Below are 20,862 nucleotides of genomic sequence, written 5' to 3'. Positions count from 1 at the left end.
ACTTGTTTCAAGTTAATCGATAGGTATTGACGAAAGTTATATATATCAGTTAAAATTTTTTATAGCACTAAAACTTTAGGAGAGACAGTTTTAGGCGGTTTGTGGGCGTGGCACGTTCGCGGGAGAAACTTGCGCTGCGTACGAAGCTATGAAATCTTAATCAGAAATCTGAACTCTCCAGCTTTGATAGTTTTCGAGATATCAGCGTTCATATGGATAATTTTTTGAAGGTTGTGAGCGTTGGCGTGGGCGTGACAAACTTTTTTTTAGGTCAATCGATAGGTATTGACGAGAAAGATACATTTCAGTTAAAATGTTGCTTGTAGCTTTAAAACTGTTATAGGCACAGTCTTGTGCAGTTTGTGGGCGTTAGAGTGGGCGTTGCACATTCGCGTGACAAATTTGCGCTGCGTACAAAGCTAAGGAATATAAATCTGAAATCTCAACTCTTTAGCTTTTATAGTTACCGAGATCATAGTGTTCACACGGACAAACGGATAGACGGACATGGATAGATCGACTCGGATTGTGAAGCTGACCAAGAATGTATATACTTTATGGGGTCGGAGGCGCTTCCTTTTACCTGTTACATTTTTATCCCTGAATACAATATACCCTTTACACTACGTATAAAAATATATACATGAGTTTACTATTAAAGTATGAAACTAGTTTATTATTCGAATCGAAAAATCACCTTCTACCAAGGTAAAACAAGAAAGGAAGTTAACTTCGGCAAACCGAAGTTTGTATACCCTTGCAGTTGTAATTATTAAATTTAATTCGAAATTCTTAAAAAAACATGATATTCCCGATAGTATATAATAGCATGTCAAAAAACACCGAAGCTATAATTTGCTTCATATTATTTTCCCACCAATTTTATTTATTTATTTATTTATTTACTTATCGCCAATGGATGAATCCTTATCTGGCTACATACGATTACCTTAAATCTATTATTGAAAATTACTTAAAAAATATTCCCTAAGGGTTTGCCTTAGTATATCTTTATTGGCCCCCCAGCTGAATCTAATGCTAGAAGGCAAAGAATTAAATATTCTAAGAGCCCTTAGTAGTGGCTCATTGCGAGCATAATTAGTCCTGACAGCACGGTCCAGGAATGGAACCATGGTACGGAGATTCCTGGCAGGAACATTAAAATTGATGCATCCCAACAGGCAAGGACAATCCATATTTCCTATTAGCAGATCATTCAGAAAGAGAAGGCCAGCAGTTGCACGGCGATCCTTCAAGGAACAAGTGTGAAGCACGGAACACTGACTATCATAGGGCGGTGCCGGTTCAGTAAAATGCAAGGATTGCAATGCAAACTTCAAAAACCTTTTCTGCAACCTCTCAATCCTATTGATCTGGACACTTCCCGAGGGATTCCAAACAAAGGAAGCATATTCAACCCTAGAACGGACAAAAGCAGAGTATACAGACAATCTGGAATACAGGTCTTTGAATAATAAAGTGTTTCTCTTCACAAAGCCGAACATTGCATAAGCCTTTGGTAATATAAAATTCAGGTGCTCATTAAACAGAAATTTGTCATCAAATAATACCCCCAGATCAACTATTTCATTCAAAACAGAGAGAGGGTAGTTATTGATGTGATAAGTGGATGGAATAGTTACAGAACGTTTCGCATAACGAACGTTGTGGCATTTGTTAAGGTTTAAAGGCAAACTATTCTTGGAACACCAACTGCCGATACTATCTAGGTCAGATTGGAGCAATATCGAATCATTTATGTTACTGACAGTCCTATAAATCTTTAGGTCATCCGCATATAAAAGGAAGCTAGAAAAATGGATACAGGCACAAATGTCATTTATAAAAATAATGAAAAGTAAAGGGTGGGATAATGCACCACCTACTTCAACATGATAGCGTCGGTTATCCAAATACGATGCTATCCAGTTAAGAAAAGAGGAGTGAAAGCCAAGTTTGGAAAGTTTAGCCTTTAGGGCAGAGTGACAAACCTTGTCAAAAGCTTTGGCAAAGTCTGTGTAAATCGTGTCCATCTGAAAAGGATCAAGAAAAAGGATCACCTCAAATGCATTTATACAGTGATTGGTAAAGACAGCCAAGTTGGTCATCGTAGATCGACCGGGCATGAAGCCATGTTGATAAGGTTCGATGTAAGACTTTATTAAGAAAGATAATTTTTTGAAAATTATTCTTTCGAACAATTTAGCTATGTTGCTGATCTTAGCAATTGGCCTATAGTTAGAAATATCAAATTTACTTCCTCCTTTATGGACCGGCGTGACTCTAGAAATTTTCCATCTAACTGGGAATCTTCCTTGAGACACGGAAGAAGAGAACAGAATTTGCAGGGGTAGGTAAAAACTGGCAATACAATTCTTAAGGAAGAATGAAGAAGTTCCATCAAAGTCTAGTCTTGGGGAATCATCAAAATAACTAATTGCTTCAGAAATGTCATCATACGATATGTCCAGGCTCCCAATGTTGCAAATTTCTGCAATTGAATTAAAAGTTTCCAGGTCATACCAATCATCGGAAGGTTCCATGTTCGAGGAAAAAAAGGCAGCAAACAAATTTGCGATATCGGCCTCAGTGGAAGCAACATTTTTTTGAGTTAACAATGCGTTAAAACGCCTTAGGGTTGGCCTTCAATCTGTGCTTAACTTCACAAATGTATTGGTTATATAGAAATTTATTAAGAAACTCAAACTCACGTTTGTGTTGCCTATATATTTCACCATCGGCCGGGTTATATGTTTTTGAAAATTTTTTGTAATATTTGTTCCTAAGGTTTTTGAGTTTTTGTAGTCCCTTGGTATACCAAGGAAGCCTGTAGGAACCCCGTACCTTGGAACGGACTATGCTGGCAAGACTATTTCTAATCGTTGAAAGAAAGGTTTTATAATTAGTTTCAATGCAAGGGTCTGATAGCAAATCACCCCAATTTAAGGATAGCAGGCAATCCCTTAGGGAACTTAAAATTCAAAAATTCGATGTTTAAGCACAAGGGTTTGTGATGTACAACACAATTTGAAATCGTAAATTCAGCCAGAGTTAGGTAAGAGTGAACAATAGAATTAATGAAGATTAAATCAAGCAGCTTATGCAAATCATTGAAAACATTATTAATTTGGGTGAGGCCCATACTAAAACAGTCATCAATGACAATTATTTCATGTGAATGATGAACATTTCCGGGCACCATAGCAGATGCTTGTGGGTCCCACGTTCAGAAAACAGAGCTGAGGTTGAAGTCTCCAGCCACACATATGCCATCAGAGTCCTCCAAGCTGGCATGTATGTTAGAGATGTTGTCTAAGTGAGCCTGGTAAAGCCCAGAATCACTGCCAGGTGGAACATAGGAAGCCACAATCGATATCTTCCCGGATGAGCCAGACACCGCCACCGCCAATTGGTCCAGAAGGGAGTCATCATTAAGGAGTCGAATTACAGTGCAACAGAATTTACGGCTAACAGCCACGATGACACCACCTCCTCTCTCGCACTGCATTCTGCCGAAGTCTCTATCTTTACGGAAACTTGGAATAATTTAGGATCGAAGAATTCATTCGAACTAAAGTTAAAATTTAGCCAAGTCTCAACCAGTGTGATAATGTCATAGTCACTGTTGGAAGTATTCATAAAGACAGACTGCGTTTTAGTTCTCATGCCGGATATGTTTTGAAAGTATATTTTCAGGCCATTATTTCCTGAATGATGGCTATTTGAGTTTACTGCAGGCAAGCCCCTAGCAGGTTGCCAGTCAGCGCATATTGTTGAAGAGGAATTCTCAACATCCAAATTAGATGTCGGCCTCGCATGATCATAAGTACTATTAAGTACCTTGCGCAACGTAACCGTACGTATTTTTATAGGCAGGTTGAGATCGTCGTTCCATGGAATAATAGTGCAGTCAAATTGAGAATATGTAAATGATTTTCTTACGGACGCATGCCTATTCTGTGACGGCCATCCAATGAGCGTAGAAGAAATTGCATCAATGGAGAGAGGCGATGAAGAGCACAGTGAAGAGTGTATCCGACTACTCATAAAAGAGAGCGCTATCCCAAAAGGCGCGCTGAGCTCAATAGTATCAGAATCCGAAGATAGCAGCATCCGATGTTGGTTTAACTCCAGCGGCGAATATGTAGAGAACATATTTTCAATGAGCGGGTTCCAACCTAATGAAGAGTAAGAATCCAGTCAATGTTCTAGGTACTTCGTTAGAGAGGCGCAAGATGATGAGAGCGCAACTCCGAGGAGCGCGCTTAGAGCGGGAATCTTGATGAAATATGATGAGAGCAGCTCTCCAGAGAGCGTTTGACAAAAGTCGCGCGAAATAGACAACGACAAATCCAGCTGTTGCAGATGTTGTTTTGAATGTGATGAGTGCACATCTCCGAAGAGCGCGCTTAGAGCGGGAATCTTAATGGAATCTGGTGACAACGCCTCTCCAGTGAGCGTTTGATGAACGTTAGACAGAACAAAAAAGGAAAAATCCAGCTGATGATGTTTTTGATTTGGGAGTGACGGGCGCCCAACACTTAAGAGTGCACTGGGAGCGGCGTATGAGAGAGTAATGGTAGCAGCTAGCGATATCGAAACCAGCGGACGTTGACATTGCGAATAAGTAGCATGAAGATGAGGAAGAGGATCATAAAAATTTGCCGTAGTCAAATCGACACCAGAGGCGCCGATTATTGGGGGTTTTTTGAGTCCGATGTATGATGATTGTGCAAATCCAGAACGTTTCCATCAACAATAGGCCTATCCCTGTGGATGAATCGACTGACCTTGATTGGATTGGGCCAGACCGCATCACTAAACACAGTCTGAAAGTGCTGCTCAGGTATTCCTAATTTGAAATTGACGAATTCCAGTGTAGCAACATCTACACCATTTTTGACTAAGGGCTTGCAAATTATCGTGGCGGTATACACACCTAGCTTATTTGCAACATATTCACACACAGAATCAGATTTTACGTGCGCTCTGAATCTACCAATATGAAGGAATTTATTGCTCGGCACAACTTCGAGTAGTTCACAACTAGGAGCTTGACCAACTATTCGCCTCTTGTTCCTGTTATTCCTTGCATGGTTCCTGGCGGCAGTAGAAACTGGTGCAGGGGGTATCAGGTCTGCATGTTTGGCTTGACGACCAATTGAAGAAGCTGGAGCCAATGGTTTCACCACTTTTTTACGCTGACTGACATTGCTATTGTCAGTGGTAGAATTGGGAAAAGCCTTCAGAGACTTTGAGTTTAAATCCATGTATAGACTCTTCAGGTCATGAAGTTCTTCCATTACTTCATCGATTTTGGAGTGTGAATCATTACTCACAACACAGCGATCACACTGCCAGAGTAGATTCGGCATATTTGTTAATAATCTAATAGCATCCTCCGGGAGATCAACACATGCAGTGTGAAAAGTACAACGACAAAGCGATGTGCAACGAACCGCTTCAAAACCGCGAAGCTGCGCTGCTGTAACCTCAGCATTGCATTCGGAGCACGAATAAGAATTCATAGCGAAAAGAAAACACGTCTGACAACAACGAATGCTAATCAGAGACTAATTTTCCGATCGTTCCTATGACAGTTATATAATATAAGCCTCCGATTTTGATAAAATTAAATTCGAAATTAAGAGTTAATTAAAAAATGTTATTTCCAAGCGTAGGAGGTTATATGTTAAAAAACACCGAAGCTATAATTTGTTTCCTATTATTTTCTCACCAATTTTCCGATCGTTCTTATGGCAGCTTTATGATATAGTCGTTCGATCTTGATAAAATTTAATTCGAAATTCAAAACTTATTAAAAAATGTTATTTCCAAGCATTGGAGGATATATGTAAGAAAACATCAAAGCAATAATTTGTTTTAGTTATTTTTTTTTTTTTTTTTTCGATTATTCCTATGGGAGCTATAAGATATAGTTGTCCGATCCGGCTGGTTCCGACTTATATACTACCTGCAAAAGAAATAAAACTTTTGGGAAAGTTTCAGCCCGATAGCTTAAAAACTGAGAGACAAGTTTGCGTAGAAACGGACGGACAGACGGACATGGCTAGATCGACTCGTCTAGTCATGCCGATGAAGACTATATATACTTTATGTGGTCGGAAGCGTCTCCTTCACTGCGTTGCAAGCTTCTGACTGAAGTCAATATACCCTCTGCAAGGGTATAATGTTGTGACAATATCTTGTCACGCAAATAATTTTACATTCCGCTAAGTAAATACACTATCTAAAACGTTATTTTTCGTGCCGTTTCAGCATACTGTTTAGCTTATAAAAGGCATTTATTGAGTCGAATGAAATAACAACTCTATAGTCGAGTGTCTCGACTATCAGATTCCCGTTACTCAGCTAAAAGGACTGGGAAAGAGATGGAGATATGCGAGAACCAAAGCGACCGTTCTTTAACGAGCTCCACCTAGCGGAGATTCCGTTATATGCTTTTCAGTGACTTGTCAAATTTCCGGCATGTAGGTTAATATTGATATTCAAAACGAAATCCCTTTACACCTTGACAACTTCATAAATATTTTTAGTTTTCAAAAAACCTATATGTGCAAGTGGGCGCCAGTCAGGTTGTAGCGTTATGGCATTTGATGTCGCTAGAGTGAGCGTGGCACTTGTCTGTAACAAACTTACGCTGCGCAGGAATCACAAGCCGAGTCGATCTAGCCATGCCCGTCCGTATGAATGCTGTGATCGCGCAAACTAAAAAAGCTAAAACTTTTAGCAAAACTAATGATAGTGGAAAAATATTTCATTACAATTGAAAAGTGTAATGCTAATGAGTATTTTCCATTGCAAAATATAATTCTATTGAAAAATTGTATAATTAAATACATAATTAATTAAATTTAGCTTGGGGGTCAATTAAATCTGAAGATATGACCAATTTAATCCAATCCAATTTAAATAAAATTGCTACCGCACATAAGGCACGGCACCTTGGCCCTCTTAAGAATTCGCGGTTTTTCGTTATCCACCACTAAAGTGCCCCATAAAGAACTGGATCGCACTTCCTGCGCTTCCTGCGCAGCGATAGTTTGTTTCAGCAGGGTGCCACGTCCACCCTAACGCCCACAATCGCACATAACGCTAAAACCCGTCTAGCGCCCACATTTGATAATATTTTGTTAAAATTTAAATGAGATTTTTTGTTATTATCAATACCCATATACCCATGCCAAAAATTTTTCAAATCGGACTCATTAAAAAGTTATAACCAAATAATAATTAATAATTTGCAAACTCAATAGTGTACGATATATTTATAATGAAAATCGGCTGCTTATGAAATTTCACTAGTGCCACCTAGGTTTCACGTTATGTTGCGCTTTAGTGATATCTCGTAAACAGCCGATAGGAATAGACGATAGGTGGCGCTTTTTTGTTAGCTGAGTAACGTGTAGTCGAGGTTTTCTCTTGTTTTTCACTAGCATTACTTTGTCAAAAGTATTTAATTATTTAACATAACGTTTTCAAAATAATTTAAAAAGTAATGATAATGCTTAAACACACAACACCGCTAGCTACCTATCTACAAATTGTTCAACTCGGGTCATAAAATTATGACCAAATATCTTAATCGCCGCTAGGTGGCGCATATTCTCCATTTCCCTTGCGCTCCCTTAAGCTGAGTAACGGATATCTGATAGGATAGGTACTCGACAATAGCGTTCTTCCTTCTTTTTAAATGGGACGATTGAATTATATATTTTCCATGAGAGCGGTTTGGAAAGTTAAAAGAAAAATCAATGGAAAATATACATACAAATATGTTTTGCTTTGTTGGCAGAAGTTTGCAGCGCAGAGAAGAAGGCATTTTCAATTCCATATAATACTTTAGTCACGTCCTTCCGCGTTTCTGTCCATGTCTTATAATATAGTTTTTAATAGACAATAGTCTCACATAATTAAGATTTCACAATTAAGATTTCACAAATACTAATAATATTTGATTTAAATCGGACGACCTAACCATATAGCTGACATGTGAACGATGGAAAAGTTAATGGGAAAATAACAGAAAACAAATTATTTCTTTGATGTATTTGGACCTATTCTTCTCTGCTCTGCGGTACAGCATTCTTCAAATATTTAGGAATAATTAACTTATTTAATATTTTGTAACAGTAATTGTTTTCTGTACCTATATTAAAATTATCTGAATATTAAAGAAACTCTTTTATGTGAAGAGCAACTTCTAGCTGGTATAACAGTATGCGCAAACTGAAAAAGAATTCCTGCGGTCTTATATTTTATGGATTGACTTTTGTGCGCGGACCAGTAACTCATATTTAAATGTCTTCCTATCATTTTTATTCTCCGTAGGTGACACACTTAAGATACCTGATTCGGTGATGGGGATTACGTTCCTGGCGGCTGGAACCAGTGTTCCTGAAGCGGTGTCCAGTGTGATCGTGGCGAAACGCGGTAAGTGTTTAAAAATCGATATCAGAGAATGTGTGGAATTCAAGAATCTGCCACAGGTCACGGATCGATGGGGATCTGCAACTCGATTGGGTCGAACACCTTCGACATCCTGCTGTGCCTGGGGGTGCCATGGCTGATCAAGGCTGTCTTCTTCCCGATCCAGCCGGGCCAGAACTACGTGGCAATAAATTCGGCCGGATTGGAGTACTCGGCGATCACTTTGCTGTCGACGCTGTTCTTGCTTTACCTTACCTTCTCTACGAACAAGTTCAAGCTGGATAAGAAGGTGGGGACCGCCTGCCTAGTGATGTATCTGGTCTTTATGGTTTTCGCCTCCCTCATTGAACTCAATGTGTTCTTTCGCGTCAACCTGCCCACCTGCGGTCGATCATGAGATGGATTGGCGTTCGATAACTGCGCGATATACGAAGGCCGACTTGTGAAGTATGATGTGTGGATGAACGATATACCATTTTGGATGAATGGATGGTGTGGAGAAAGACCAGGCATTTAGTGCTGGTTTAGTTTTCCGTTTCAGCGTCCGGCAGCTGGCTGGAGAACCCTGAGTGCAGTCGTTTAATTAATTAAAATGTATTTTCTGTTCTATTCTATCTACCATGATAGTTGAGTTACGGTATACGTTATGCTGTTATTGTAATAATACTTTTTTTTTATTATTATTATTATTAAAGTAGACTCATTTACGACCTTCGGTTAAAAACCAAACGAAAAATTCAAAATAGATGAGAAGAAATGAAAAGAATAACACAGTAAACGAAGGGAAAAACAAAAACCAAAACCAAACTAAAAAATTTAATAATGTATTTATATGATTAATATATATGAGATTTAACAAAGAGTCGTATGAATGATGGCAAATATTATTGATGGAATCACTTTGGTTTGTGGTAGGATGGTATCCAATAAGAATACCTACTTCATTTATTTTTACTTTTGTAGTTAGGTAGGTTAAAGTGGTGAGACCTCTAATTTGGGAAGCTTAGAAGACCCGCAATTGCAACTTCTCCTACTGCCCCAAGAGACGTGGTTGAGCGCTGGGCAGTAGCACCGTAGATGTTCCGGTGTTTCCTGTTCTGTAGAATCCCTGCAGTTTCTGGAGCAGTTGTTGTAAGGCAGTCCCACCTTACTGGCTTGCGTGCCTATGGGCCATTGGCCCGTTGTTACTGCTGTTATCCTACTAATTTTCCATTTGCTTTCGGCAACTTGTTCCTGTGTGTGTCTTGTGTGCTGTTTTGGTAAGCAAAGTTTTGATCTTCTGCGTAGAAGAAAGTGTTAATCGCTTAAAAAGTGTTAATCGAGATTGATATCTGTATTATGTTGTCGCTCTCAGCAGAGCAGGTAAGCTCGTCCGTTTACAAATGTTATACAGTTTGATTTCCGTCAAAAATTAGCAACTTAGTACGTAACATTTACTTTTGGTCACACTAGCTTACAATTTTTGAGTCTTTGTGTCGGTCAATGGTAAAAACTAGATGTTATTACAAGCAACAAAATTTATTTGGTCAAATTGACCAATACGAAAGTTTATGTAACTATATTAAATATTATTTTATTATTAAATATACAATATCAGTTGTGGTTGCTTGGCTTACTATTAAAAAGTAAAACTTCTATTAAGACAGAAACGCTTACCTGATGTGTGTATTTTTATTTTCAAAAAAATCAAATCAAAAACAAGAAAGGAAGTTAACTTCGGCAATCCGAAGCTTGTATACCCTTGCAGCTATAATTATTAAATTTAAAAACACAAAAAATGATATTCCCAATAGTATAAGATAATATGTCAAAAAACACCTAAGCTATAATTTGTTTCATATTATTTTCCTACCAATTTTCCGATCGTTCCTATGGCAGCTATATGATATAGTCGTCCGATTTTGATAAAATTAAATTCGAAATTCAGAACTAATTAAAAAATGATATTTCCAAGCGAAGGAGGTTATATGCTAAAAAAACACCAAAGATATAATTTTTTCAATTTTTTTTTTCCGATTATTCCTATGGGAGCTATAAGATATAGTTGTCCGATCCGGCTGGTTCCGACTTATATACTACTTTCAAAAGATATAAGACTTTTGGGAAAGTTTCAGCCCGATAGCTTTAAAACTGAGAGACTAGTTTGCGTAGAAACGGATGGACAGACGGATCGACTCGTCTAGTCATGCTGATCAAGAATATATATACTTTATGGGGTCGGAAACGTCTCCTTCACTGCGTTGCAAGCTTCTGACTGAAATCAATATATCCTCTGCAAGGGTATAACAAGAAAGTAAGCTAACTGCGGCAAGCTTAATTTTCTATACCCTTGCAGGTCGTTTCCGTCGGAGCATTGTATGCACAGAACTTTTCGATTTTTACAAGTAATAACATTTGATTTCCAATTTTAAATATAACGAAAAACCGTATTTGCCAATCAAATATCGATAATTAAGTAAGAATTAAGGTTTCGTCAATGGAGGGAGTCTGGTGCTTGCTTATGAAAAAAAGTCGCCGCCAAGAGAATCTACAGGGTGTAATGAAAAAAAATTTTTTGCAATTGGACTCGATAATGGGAGGGACTCTATCGATAGGTTAGGATAATAGGGCGATAGTTGCAGCAGCGGGATGAATCTGGCCGGTTCGCTCAGAGATTACCTTAAATGGCAAAAAAGTGCCCAATACCCCAATTTTGGGAGAGGCTATGTAGTATGGCGGGGGAGGAACAATGATGATCGGCAGATATTGGGATAGTCGCAGCCATATTGTCCAAGCAGACAGATGCAGTGGGAGTTTCCAAAATAAGTGCTTGTGCCTAAAAACTTAATAAAGTTGAGTGATAGAAAATGTATGTTAGTGGTAGTAGCTTATGCATTTATTTTTAAATAATTATCCGTAGGGCAACCGGGGTTCCCCGGGATATTTATTTGGGAGTTCCACGGTCGTATGCACAGATTCGCCGTACCTGAGAGCCACGATTTGGTGATGTAACCTGTGTCCGTTCGACCCGCTTAGAAGTACATGGACCAGGTAACGTCTCCTTGCTTGGTTGCCGCCGACGCCATCCAACATTTCCCGGTGAGTCCGTTCCGGACTATTATGTCCACCTCATCTTGGGAACATCTGGTCGTCGTAACGCGCGGCGTTGAGAGGTTCCGCCATTTTTATTCGGGCGGCCGAACTTTCTTCTGGTCTTGCCGCAACTCACCGTAGTGCGCCAGTTTTCCTTTTCGGCCCTTCATCGCCACTGGCCTTAGACGTAAGGCGCAAACGGTCGTGGTCGAAAAGCGGTGAAGCGGCCCAGAGGGTGGCCAAGCCTGGATTAACGGCCAGGAAAGTTCTTCTGTGTGTTTGGTGGGATTGTCAGGGAATCATCCACTATGAGCTGCCCTATGGCCAAACGCTCAATTCGGCCTGTACTGCCAACAACTGGACTGCTTGAAGCCAGCACTCATGCAGAAGAGGCCATCTTTGATCAACTGAGGCCGAATTGTCTGTCATCAGGACAACGCCAGGCCACACACATCTTTGGTGACACGCCCGAAGCTACGGGAGCTCGGATGGGAGGTTATTTTGCATCCACCGTATCGTCCGGATCTCGCATCAAGTGATTACCACCTGTTTCTGTCCATGGCGAACGCGCTTGGTAGTCTGAAGTTGGCCACAAGAGAGTCCTGTGAAAATTTGCTCTCCGAAATTTTTGCCAATAAGGAAGCGAACTTCTATAAGAGGGGCATTATTAAGTAAGCATCTCGGTGGGAACGCGTTATCGAACAAAACGGCGCATATTTGACTTGAATCGCTTAATTGTAACCTATTTTAAGAACAATTGAAAATTCAATAAAAAATACCGCTGGACTTTTTTGACAACCTAATATTAAAATAAATTGAATGTTCAACGAATGTTTTTATTTATGTAAACTAGTAGTTTAAAGCTTCCATCTCGTCCCACGGAGGCTTCTCCATCTTTCCCGCGCCATCTGTGGTCCAGCTCCGAGTCCCATTAGGCATATTGGCCCTTGAGGAAGAGGGAGATGAAACTCGCCCAGCATCCTGGTAATGGCTCTTCCAGCTGACCCTTAGCGGGCCCTCTTTTTTCCTCCTCCCTATAGAACCCAGCGCGTCCTCCATCTCCGCATTAGCTGCCAAGTAGCTGGTGGTGGAGAAAGATACTGCTATTAGTAGACGACACCCCAGGCAAAATGTCCATGTAGGGGGCGAAGTCCCACTCGGCATGTTCCTTCCCACTCGGATTCTCTAGTAGATCTCCTCCAGCACTTCAACTATTCTGCGGATTTAGTCAGTTGTGGTATTGCTTTCTGTCTGTGAAGTCCCACAATAATAGGCAACAGCTTGGATTAGGCGTCCTATTTCATCTGCACTGACCTCCCCAGTCGGTGTTTGATTGCTCGCGAGAACAGACGTGTTTTTCCGTACGCTCCGCGAGTAAAGTGCATTTAGGCAGTAATACCTGAGATACAAAGTGCAAAATAGTACGAAAATTCGTGTTTCGTGCTATAGAACACAGTGTGCGTGTTTTCCGGTGAAAATATTGCGAAAATCGGGCGTAATTCGTGTTTTCGTTTTGGAAATTTTCCATTCAAGCACGTGCGTCGCGAGAGAGGCGCTCTCTCGAGAGAGGCGTTTGCCTAATTTAGGCACATTTAGTCGGCCACAACTGTGCGGTTCGTGTCTCCGCTGAGCTTAAGTCAGCTGATCAGCTGATCGAGCTTTTTTTTTTGTGGACCAGCTGATAGCAAAGGGTAAGTCTCGGCTACCGAAGAACTTAAGAAGTAGGGCCGATAACCGGCAGATGGCGCCACCCAAAATGGAGGGTGTGGAGTCCGGGAGCGAAAGTGCGAGCAGCCGTGGAAGCAGCTCGGGCAGAGGGCGCTCCAGAGGCAAGCGCAACAAAGCGCCGCTGAGGGAAGCCTCGAGGTGTAAAATGTTGGCGCTGGATGCAACCGCCGCTGACCTTACCGCCGCTGCCCCTGCCGCTGCCCCCGCCGCTGCCGCTGCCGCAGTCGCAGCCGCTGCCGCTGCCGCAGCCGCTGCCCCCGCCGCTGCCGCAGTCGCAGCCGCTGCCGCTGCCGCAGCCGCTGCCCCCGCCGCTGCCCCCGCCGACGCTGCCGCAGTCGCAGCCGCTGCTGATGGAGGGACCTTCGTCGTGCCAGCCAGCCCAGAGAAATCCTTCTCGGACAGGGAATGGAGGGGAAATGGAGCCGTTGCTGCCGAGATGGGCGACATCCGTGCGGATATCATGAGGATGTCCCACGTAGCAAGCCCTACCGTGAGCATCAAGACGCAACTATTGGCAAACCGCTACGAGGAGGTCGTCGGAGCCCTGCTGGTCCGCATTGGAGTGCTGGAGGACCGACTGAGGAGGCAGACACCGGTCGCCTCGGCCGCCTCATACGCAGCCACTGCTGCTAGAGGTGCGCATCACGTGGCCTCACCTGCTGCCCCTGTTGCCCCCCTTGCCCCCGTACCCGCACCGCGGAAGATTCGGGAGACATGGTCGGCTGTCGTTGCGTGCGACGACCCGGCCCTGTCAGGCAGGCAGATCGCGGAGAAGATTCGCAAGGAAATAGCGCCCGCTCTGGGCGTACGAGTGCATGAGGTGCGTATTCGCACGCCGTCGCAGGCGGAGATGTCGAAGGTCGTTGCCTCCGCAAAGTTCGCCGAGGTGGGCCTGAAGGTGTCGAGGAACACCGCTGCGAAGCCGCGTGTTACGGTCCAGGATGTGGACACCTCCGTGGGACCGGACGAGTTCATGATGGAGCTCAGGGAGAAAAACTTCGAGGAAATGAGCCTCAGAGAGTTTCAAAAGGCGGTAGTCCTGGCGACCAAGCCCTGGTCAGCTGCAGACGGTGCCACAGTCAATGTGACGCTGAAGGTAGACGACCAGGCGCTGGCCGTTCTCGAGGGCGGGAGAGTGTATATCAAGTGGTTTTCGTACCGCTGCCGGTCACAGGTGCGCACCTACGCCTGCCACCGATGCCTCGGATTTGACCACAAGGTCAGCGAGTGCAGATACCCCCGAGAGAAACAGGTCTGCCGCCAGTGCGGACAGAACGACCACGTCGCGGCGAAGTGCAGAAATGCGGTGGACTGCCGCAACTGCCGTCACAAGGGTATGCCCTCGGGGCATTATATGCTTTCGGGTGGCTGCCCGATATACGGCGCGCTGCTAGCCAGGGTGCAAGCTAGACATTGATAATGTTTAGCTTCATCCAAGCGAATTGTGGTCGAGGCCGTTGCGCTGTCATCGAGCTTGCCAAGCAGATGAGAGATGCTGGCCACCTGTTCGCACTAGTCCAGGAGCCCTATGTGGACGCGGGCAAGCGACTCACTGGACTGCCTGGAGGAATGAGGATCTTCGCCGATAGGAGGAAGAAAGCTGCCATCATCGTGGACGACCCATCTGCCATCTGCATGCCCATCGAGGCTTTGACGACGGACTACGGAGTGTGCGTGAGTGTCACAGGAAGATATGGCACCATCTTTCTGGCCTCCGTATACTGCCAGCATCTAGCTGCTCTGGAGCCCTACACTGATTACCTGGATACGGTTCTGCTATTAGCTAGCAGAACACCGACAATCCTCGGACTTGATGTCAACGCAGTCTCCCCTATGTGGTTCAGCAAATCCCCAGACAACTCTGGAGACCGCCTGAACCGCGAACGGGGACAGCTCATGAACGAGTGGATAATCGCAAGCGGTGCCAGTGTACTGAATACGGCCAGCCAGGTGTTCACGTTCGATAATCACCGCTCTAGAAGTGATATCGACGTGACCTTCGCCAACGAAGCGGCGCGAGTATGGGCAACCTACGATTGGAGAGTTGACTTCTGGGAGCTGAGTGACCACAACATTATCACTGTTGAGGTTACTCCAGATCCGAGCAGTACCGTTGAGAGCCTAGCTCCGGTACCGCAATGGAAGCTCTCCAATGCAAGTTGGCGAAGATTCAGTGTAGAGTTAAGGAGTGCAGCACAGAGTCTCGAGGAACTGGAGGAATCGCCGTTGGACGACCATGTGTCTGCCCTTCGCTCCATCGTACACGATGTGTGCGACAGGGTGATAGGGCGCAGGATACCTGCAGCGAGGGGAAACGTAATATGGTGGAATCCTGAGCTGAGTACCAAGCGCCAAGAGGTCCGGAGACTGAGGCGTAGGCTGCAGGCAGCTCGCCGGAGTGGCACCGGCGATGCTGAGCAACTTGCCGCTGGGCTGAGATTTGCCTCAGGCCAGTACAAGAAGCTTATCTTGACGACAAAGGAGCAAAACTGGCGGGACTTCGTGGGACGGCACAAGGATGATCCATGGGGGCACGTATACCGAATATGCCGAGGCCGGAAGAAGACAGCCGATCTCGGATGTCTCCGGTCGAACGGCGCGCTTTCCGTAACCTGGCACGACTGCGCAAGTGTGCTCCTCCGCAACTTTTTCCCTGTTGCGGAGTCGACGACACGAGAAGACATACCCCCTGGTGCCCCACCGATCCTCGAAGCCTTCGAGGTGGCAACCAGCGCACTATGGGGACTTTGACCTGTTTTTTTGGCATAAATTAATAACTTTTGAACTACGCAAGATATCTTGATCATTTTTTTTCTAGTGGTAGGCACATCATCAGATTCAATTTGGAAAAGTGGGCGTGCCGCCCAACACCCGCCCCCCCCCCAAAAAAAATTTTTATTTTTTTCGTTTTGTTATTCAATATGTTCTTCATTTTCGATTTCAATATTATAAGAGAAGTCATAATCGTCTTCTTCATGATCATCTGCACCGTCTACAAAATCCTCTGCAGGTTTGAAGTCGCATGCTAGCAATGCTATTACTTCATGCGGAAGAGGAAGTCGCTTATGTTTTTGAATGCGCCTATTTAAATTTATAGATGAAATTATTGGATCGGAAGTCTCCATAGCTCTATGAAAGACATCTGTGAATCCACAAATTCTGTTGTGCTTCCTTGTGTGATGAAGTCTTTCGGACTTATAAATTTTATTCCTCGCTTCTGCTGCCTCCTCTCCAAAATACCCGGCTGGAAGAACTGTGTTTTCTAATAACTGTTTAGAGTGCACTAAAATTTTGTGTACGGTCGCTGTCATTGGAAGCCAGGCATAATTGTCCACAATGAGTTTTCCAGTTCTATGGCAAAGCTCTTCAAATTTGTCTAGGTTTAGTGGCAATTGACATGATAAACTAATGAGGATTGTCCTCATGTTCAAAAGTATTTGGATGTCAACGCCTGTTATTTCTGAAAAAACTTCTTAGTTATTGAATGATCGGCGAGCAGTATTTCCAACATTTGTGCTTCCGAATCCGCCTTGTTTTGGCTGATCCACCTTTAACGCAAGTCTCTCCCAAAACATTTTCTGGATGTACTTCTTTCGTTCGGAAACCAGAATTTCATCCTCTGGACTCGTAATTCTCCACTTTCTTACGCTGATTTTGTAACCAGTATGGAGTACAAATTCGAAAAATCGAATCCAGGAGTGCAACGGACTTACCCCATGTTTTAAATTGTCCAAAAAAGGTACGAACTGAAAGCATTTAAAATTTTTGTTCATCAAAAAATCTTTTGGTGTCGCATTGCAAATGGGGCAGGCTCGGAATGATTTTGTATTCGTTAATGCATTAAGTACTTTGCCGTCAATCACTGTTAGATACTGTGTTTCTGCGCCGTTGAGAGGGCTGCTGCATCCTTCCTCTGGCCTCTTGTACCCTTTAAAGAGAATGTAATCTTTGGGCGTCCAGCTAATTTTCTTTTCGGCTTTGCTATGCTTTTGTTTCCAATTAAATCTAAGCTTAGATTGCCTTCCATCCAATAAGCATATTTTTCTGTGAACTTGTCGATTTTTTTATGGCATTTTTGCCATAGTACCGATAAATTTATCGAAAACATTCGTGCTTTCTCTTTTAGACGAGTTTCATTAATTTGAAGGAAACTGTCGTTGATGTACTGACAAATAAAAGAGAATACGGCACTCTGCTTGTCACGGCCGCACTTTTGCTTGCGCCAAACATCTAACAGGGCCGCATTGCCAATCGAGAGGTTGCTACCTACAAATTTAATTTTCGCGAAAAGTCGCGAAAAGCGCAGTTTGAGTCTAGATTCTTTTTAATAGAAATTAATCAGTCTACAACATGGACTAGGACACTTACTCAACAAATCTCAACATATTTTGTAAACTCTCTTCTAAGTTGAAATTTTGTTCCAAAAGTTATACGAAGACTTCACTCGCTAAATTATTAAATTGTTTGAAAAATACACACAAAATAAGCAGTATGTTAGTTATAACACATAGTACACACCTGAAGAATGAATGTTCATTTTAAATTTCAACGATTTACGAGCTGTCGTTCAAAAGATATGTATTTAACTTTTCACTCAAAAACAAGGAAGAACGCTATAGTCGAGTACCTCGACTATGAGATACCCGTTACTCAGCTAAAGGGACCAAAGGAAAATGGAGATATGCAAGCAGCAAAGCGAGATTGAAATGCGCCACCTACCGGCGGTAGACAGATTTAAGCGTTGTGGGCGTTAGAGTGGGCGTGGCAAAGTTTTTTTTGAATCAATCGATAGGTATTGACAAGACCAATACATTTCAGTTAAAATTTCTTATCTAGCATGGAAATTGTGGGCGCCACAGGCTTGGGGGGTTTGTGGGCGTTAGAGTGGGCGTGGCATATTCGCGTGACAAATTTGCGCTGCGCTCAAGCCTACGGAATCTAAATCTGAAATCCCATTTACTTATCTTTGATATTTTCCGAGATATCCGCGTTCATATTTACGATTTTTTGAAGTTTGTGGGCGGTTGGTGGGCGTAAAAGTGGGCGTGGCAAACTTTTTTTGGGTCAATCGATAGGTATTGATGAGAATAATACATTTTAGTTAAAATTTTTATTCTAGCATGAAAACTGCAGGAGCCACAGTTTTGGGCGGTTTGTGGGCGTTAGAGTGGGCGTGGCACTCTGCTGAAACAAACTTGCGCTGCGTAAGAAGCTCAGGAATCTGCACGCCTAATCTCAATAGCCTAGCTCTTATAGTTTCCAAGATCTCAGCGTTCATCCGGACGGACAGACAGACGGACAGACGGACAGACGGACAGACGGACATGGCTAGATCGACTCGGCTAGTGATCCTGATCAAGAATATATATACTTTATGGGGTCGGAAACGCTTCCTTCTGCCTGTTACATACTTTCCGACGAATCTAGTATACCCTTTTACTCTACGAGTAACGGGTATAATTAGCCCCAACGTAAACATGTGCTTTCCGCTTGCAGCAGCTGAGTTTGACAGCTGTTATTTTAACAGTGGGCTGTTAAATTAACATTTCTGTTATGTAACATGACATTTTGATCTGTTCTTAATTCGATAACATCAATATATCGAAATTTGAAATACTTGTGAAAAACACATTTATGCCAAAAAAACGGGTCAAAGTCCCCATAGTGCAGCGTCGCGAGGCTGAGAAGCCGGTGATCGCCGGGTATGGATGGCATCACGGGCGGTATTGTCAAGGAGGTATGGCGTGCCATCCCTCAGCACCTGACGAAGCTGTACTCTCGGTGCATCTCGGAAGGATACTTTCCGGCCGAGTGGAAGCACCCGAGAGTGATACCGCTGGTAAAGGGGCCAGATAAGGACAGGAGCGATCCTGCCTCTTATCGCGGCATATGCCTTTTGCCAGTGTTCGGAAAGGCGCTTGAGGGAATCATGGTGAATCGGCTGAAGGATGTGCTACCGGATGGCTGCAGATGGCAATCCGGATTCAGGCCTGGACGCTGCGTGGAGGATGCGTGGAAGCACGCCAAAAACACCGTCGCCAACAGTCGCGAGAGGAGGGTCCTTGGAATCTTTGTCGATTTCAAGGGAGCCTTCGACAACGTGGAGTGGAGTGCGGTGCTGGATCGGCTTGTCGACGTAGGCTGTCGAGAAATCGACTTGTGGAAAAGCTATTTTTCCGGCCGTAGCGCAAGCATCATCAGCAGGTATGAAGCAGCCACAGTTGCGGTTACACGGGGCTGCCCGCAAGGGTCCGTCAGTGGTCCATTTATTTGGAATTTACTGATGGATGTGCTGCTTCAGCGCTTGGAGCCACATTGTGCTCTGAGCGCGTTTGCAGATGATCTTCTGCTTTTCGTCGACGGGAATTCCCGTGCCGATCTGGAGCGGAAGGGCGAGCAGTTGATGGACATCGTGGGAGCCTGGGGAGCTGAGGTTGGAGTGAGTGTGTCAACCAGCAAGACGGCAATAATGTTGCTGAAAGGACAGCTTTCATGCACGAGAAGACCGACGGTACGGTTTGCTGGAGCAAGCCTGCCTTACGTCACCAAATGCCGGTACCTTGGCATCTTAGTCGGCGAGCGGTTGAGTTTTCTCCCGCATATCTCTGCTCTCAGAGATCGGCTGGCTGGAGTTGCCGGAGGGCTAGCGCGGGTGCTTCGAGTCGATTGGGGGCTCAGCTCCCGTGCTAAGAGGACGATTTACAGCGGACTCATGGTCCCCTGTGCACTCTTTGGTGCCTCGGTCTGGTACAAGGCGGCGAGTAGGGGCAAGTCCCTTAAACTCCTCACCTCGTGCCAGAGGTCCATCCTTTTAGGATGCCTACCGGTATGCCGCACAGTGTCCACGGTGGCACTGCAGGTGCTTGCTGGTGCTCCTCCAACGGATCTGGATGCTCACAGGATCGCCGTGAAGTTCAAGCTGAGGAAGGATGTCCCCCTGGATGAGAGCGACTGGCTCCACGGACAGGACCTGTCCGTGTTGGACTGGAAAGCTAAGATGGCGCTGCTAGACGAACGTCTGCTAAATGAGTGGCAACTCAGATGGGATCGCGCGGAACACGGCTCCGTGACTCGCGAGTTTTTCCCAGAGGCAGCGTTCTTCTACAAGAGGAAAGACTTTGTCTTTACCCTCAAAGCCGGATTCTTGCTGACAGGACACGGGTCGATGAACGCATTTCTGCAAGGCAGGACCCTCAGCACCACGACCGCATGCTCATGTGGCGTGGCAAGAGAGGACTGGCGCCACATACTGTGTGAATGCCGCCTGTATAACGATTTGCGGGACCTGGATGCCCTTGGAGTCGTTCGAGACCAGGGAAGATGGATCGTCGCGGGAGAAGTCGAGACCCCAGAACGGATGCGTCTCCTAGGAGTTTTTGCCGATGCTGCCTTCTCGAGGCGAAGGATGGATGCGACGAGGGAGGAACCACAGGCGCCGGGACGTTAGTCCCACCCCTCTTTTGCCGTGTGGTAGCGGCGAAGAATACTGCCACAGCCTGTCATAGCTTTTCGTAGGAGGCGACTAATATGGCAATGGTTGCCCCATCCGAGCTTGTCGGAGCTGAAGGGGTGAGGCTCACCGAGCCTGTAATTTCGGTACCGCGGGTTGAG

General features: G+C 44.2%; 1 protein-coding gene across 4 annotated transcripts in view; it reads left to right on the top strand.

Moving 5' to 3' along the window:
• Positions 1 to 9,307, top strand: part of LOC119556205 (sodium/potassium/calcium exchanger 3-like) — an 85,944-nt gene extending 76,637 nt beyond the window's left edge. For all 4 annotated transcript variants that reach the window (XM_037868163.1, XM_037868162.1, XM_037868165.1 and 1 more), the window contains 2 exons: positions 8,353 to 8,454; positions 8,511 to 9,307. In XM_037868163.1, the coding sequence (XP_037724091.1) occupies positions 8,353 to 8,454; positions 8,511 to 8,848 (440 nt within the window). In that variant the 3' untranslated portion in view covers positions 8,849 to 9,307. The remainder of the gene's footprint in view (positions 1 to 8,352; positions 8,455 to 8,510) is intronic.
• The last annotated feature ends 11,555 nt before the right edge of the window (positions 9,308 to 20,862 follow it).

This window comes from Drosophila subpulchrella, chromosome X (assembly GCF_014743375.2).
Source record: "Drosophila subpulchrella strain 33 F10 #4 breed RU33 chromosome X, RU_Dsub_v1.1 Primary Assembly, whole genome shotgun sequence".
NCBI lineage: Eukaryota > Metazoa > Arthropoda > Insecta > Diptera > Drosophilidae > Drosophila > Drosophila subpulchrella.
Note: the sequence above shows the minus strand (reverse complement) of the source record. Positions and strands in the feature narration are given on the sequence as shown.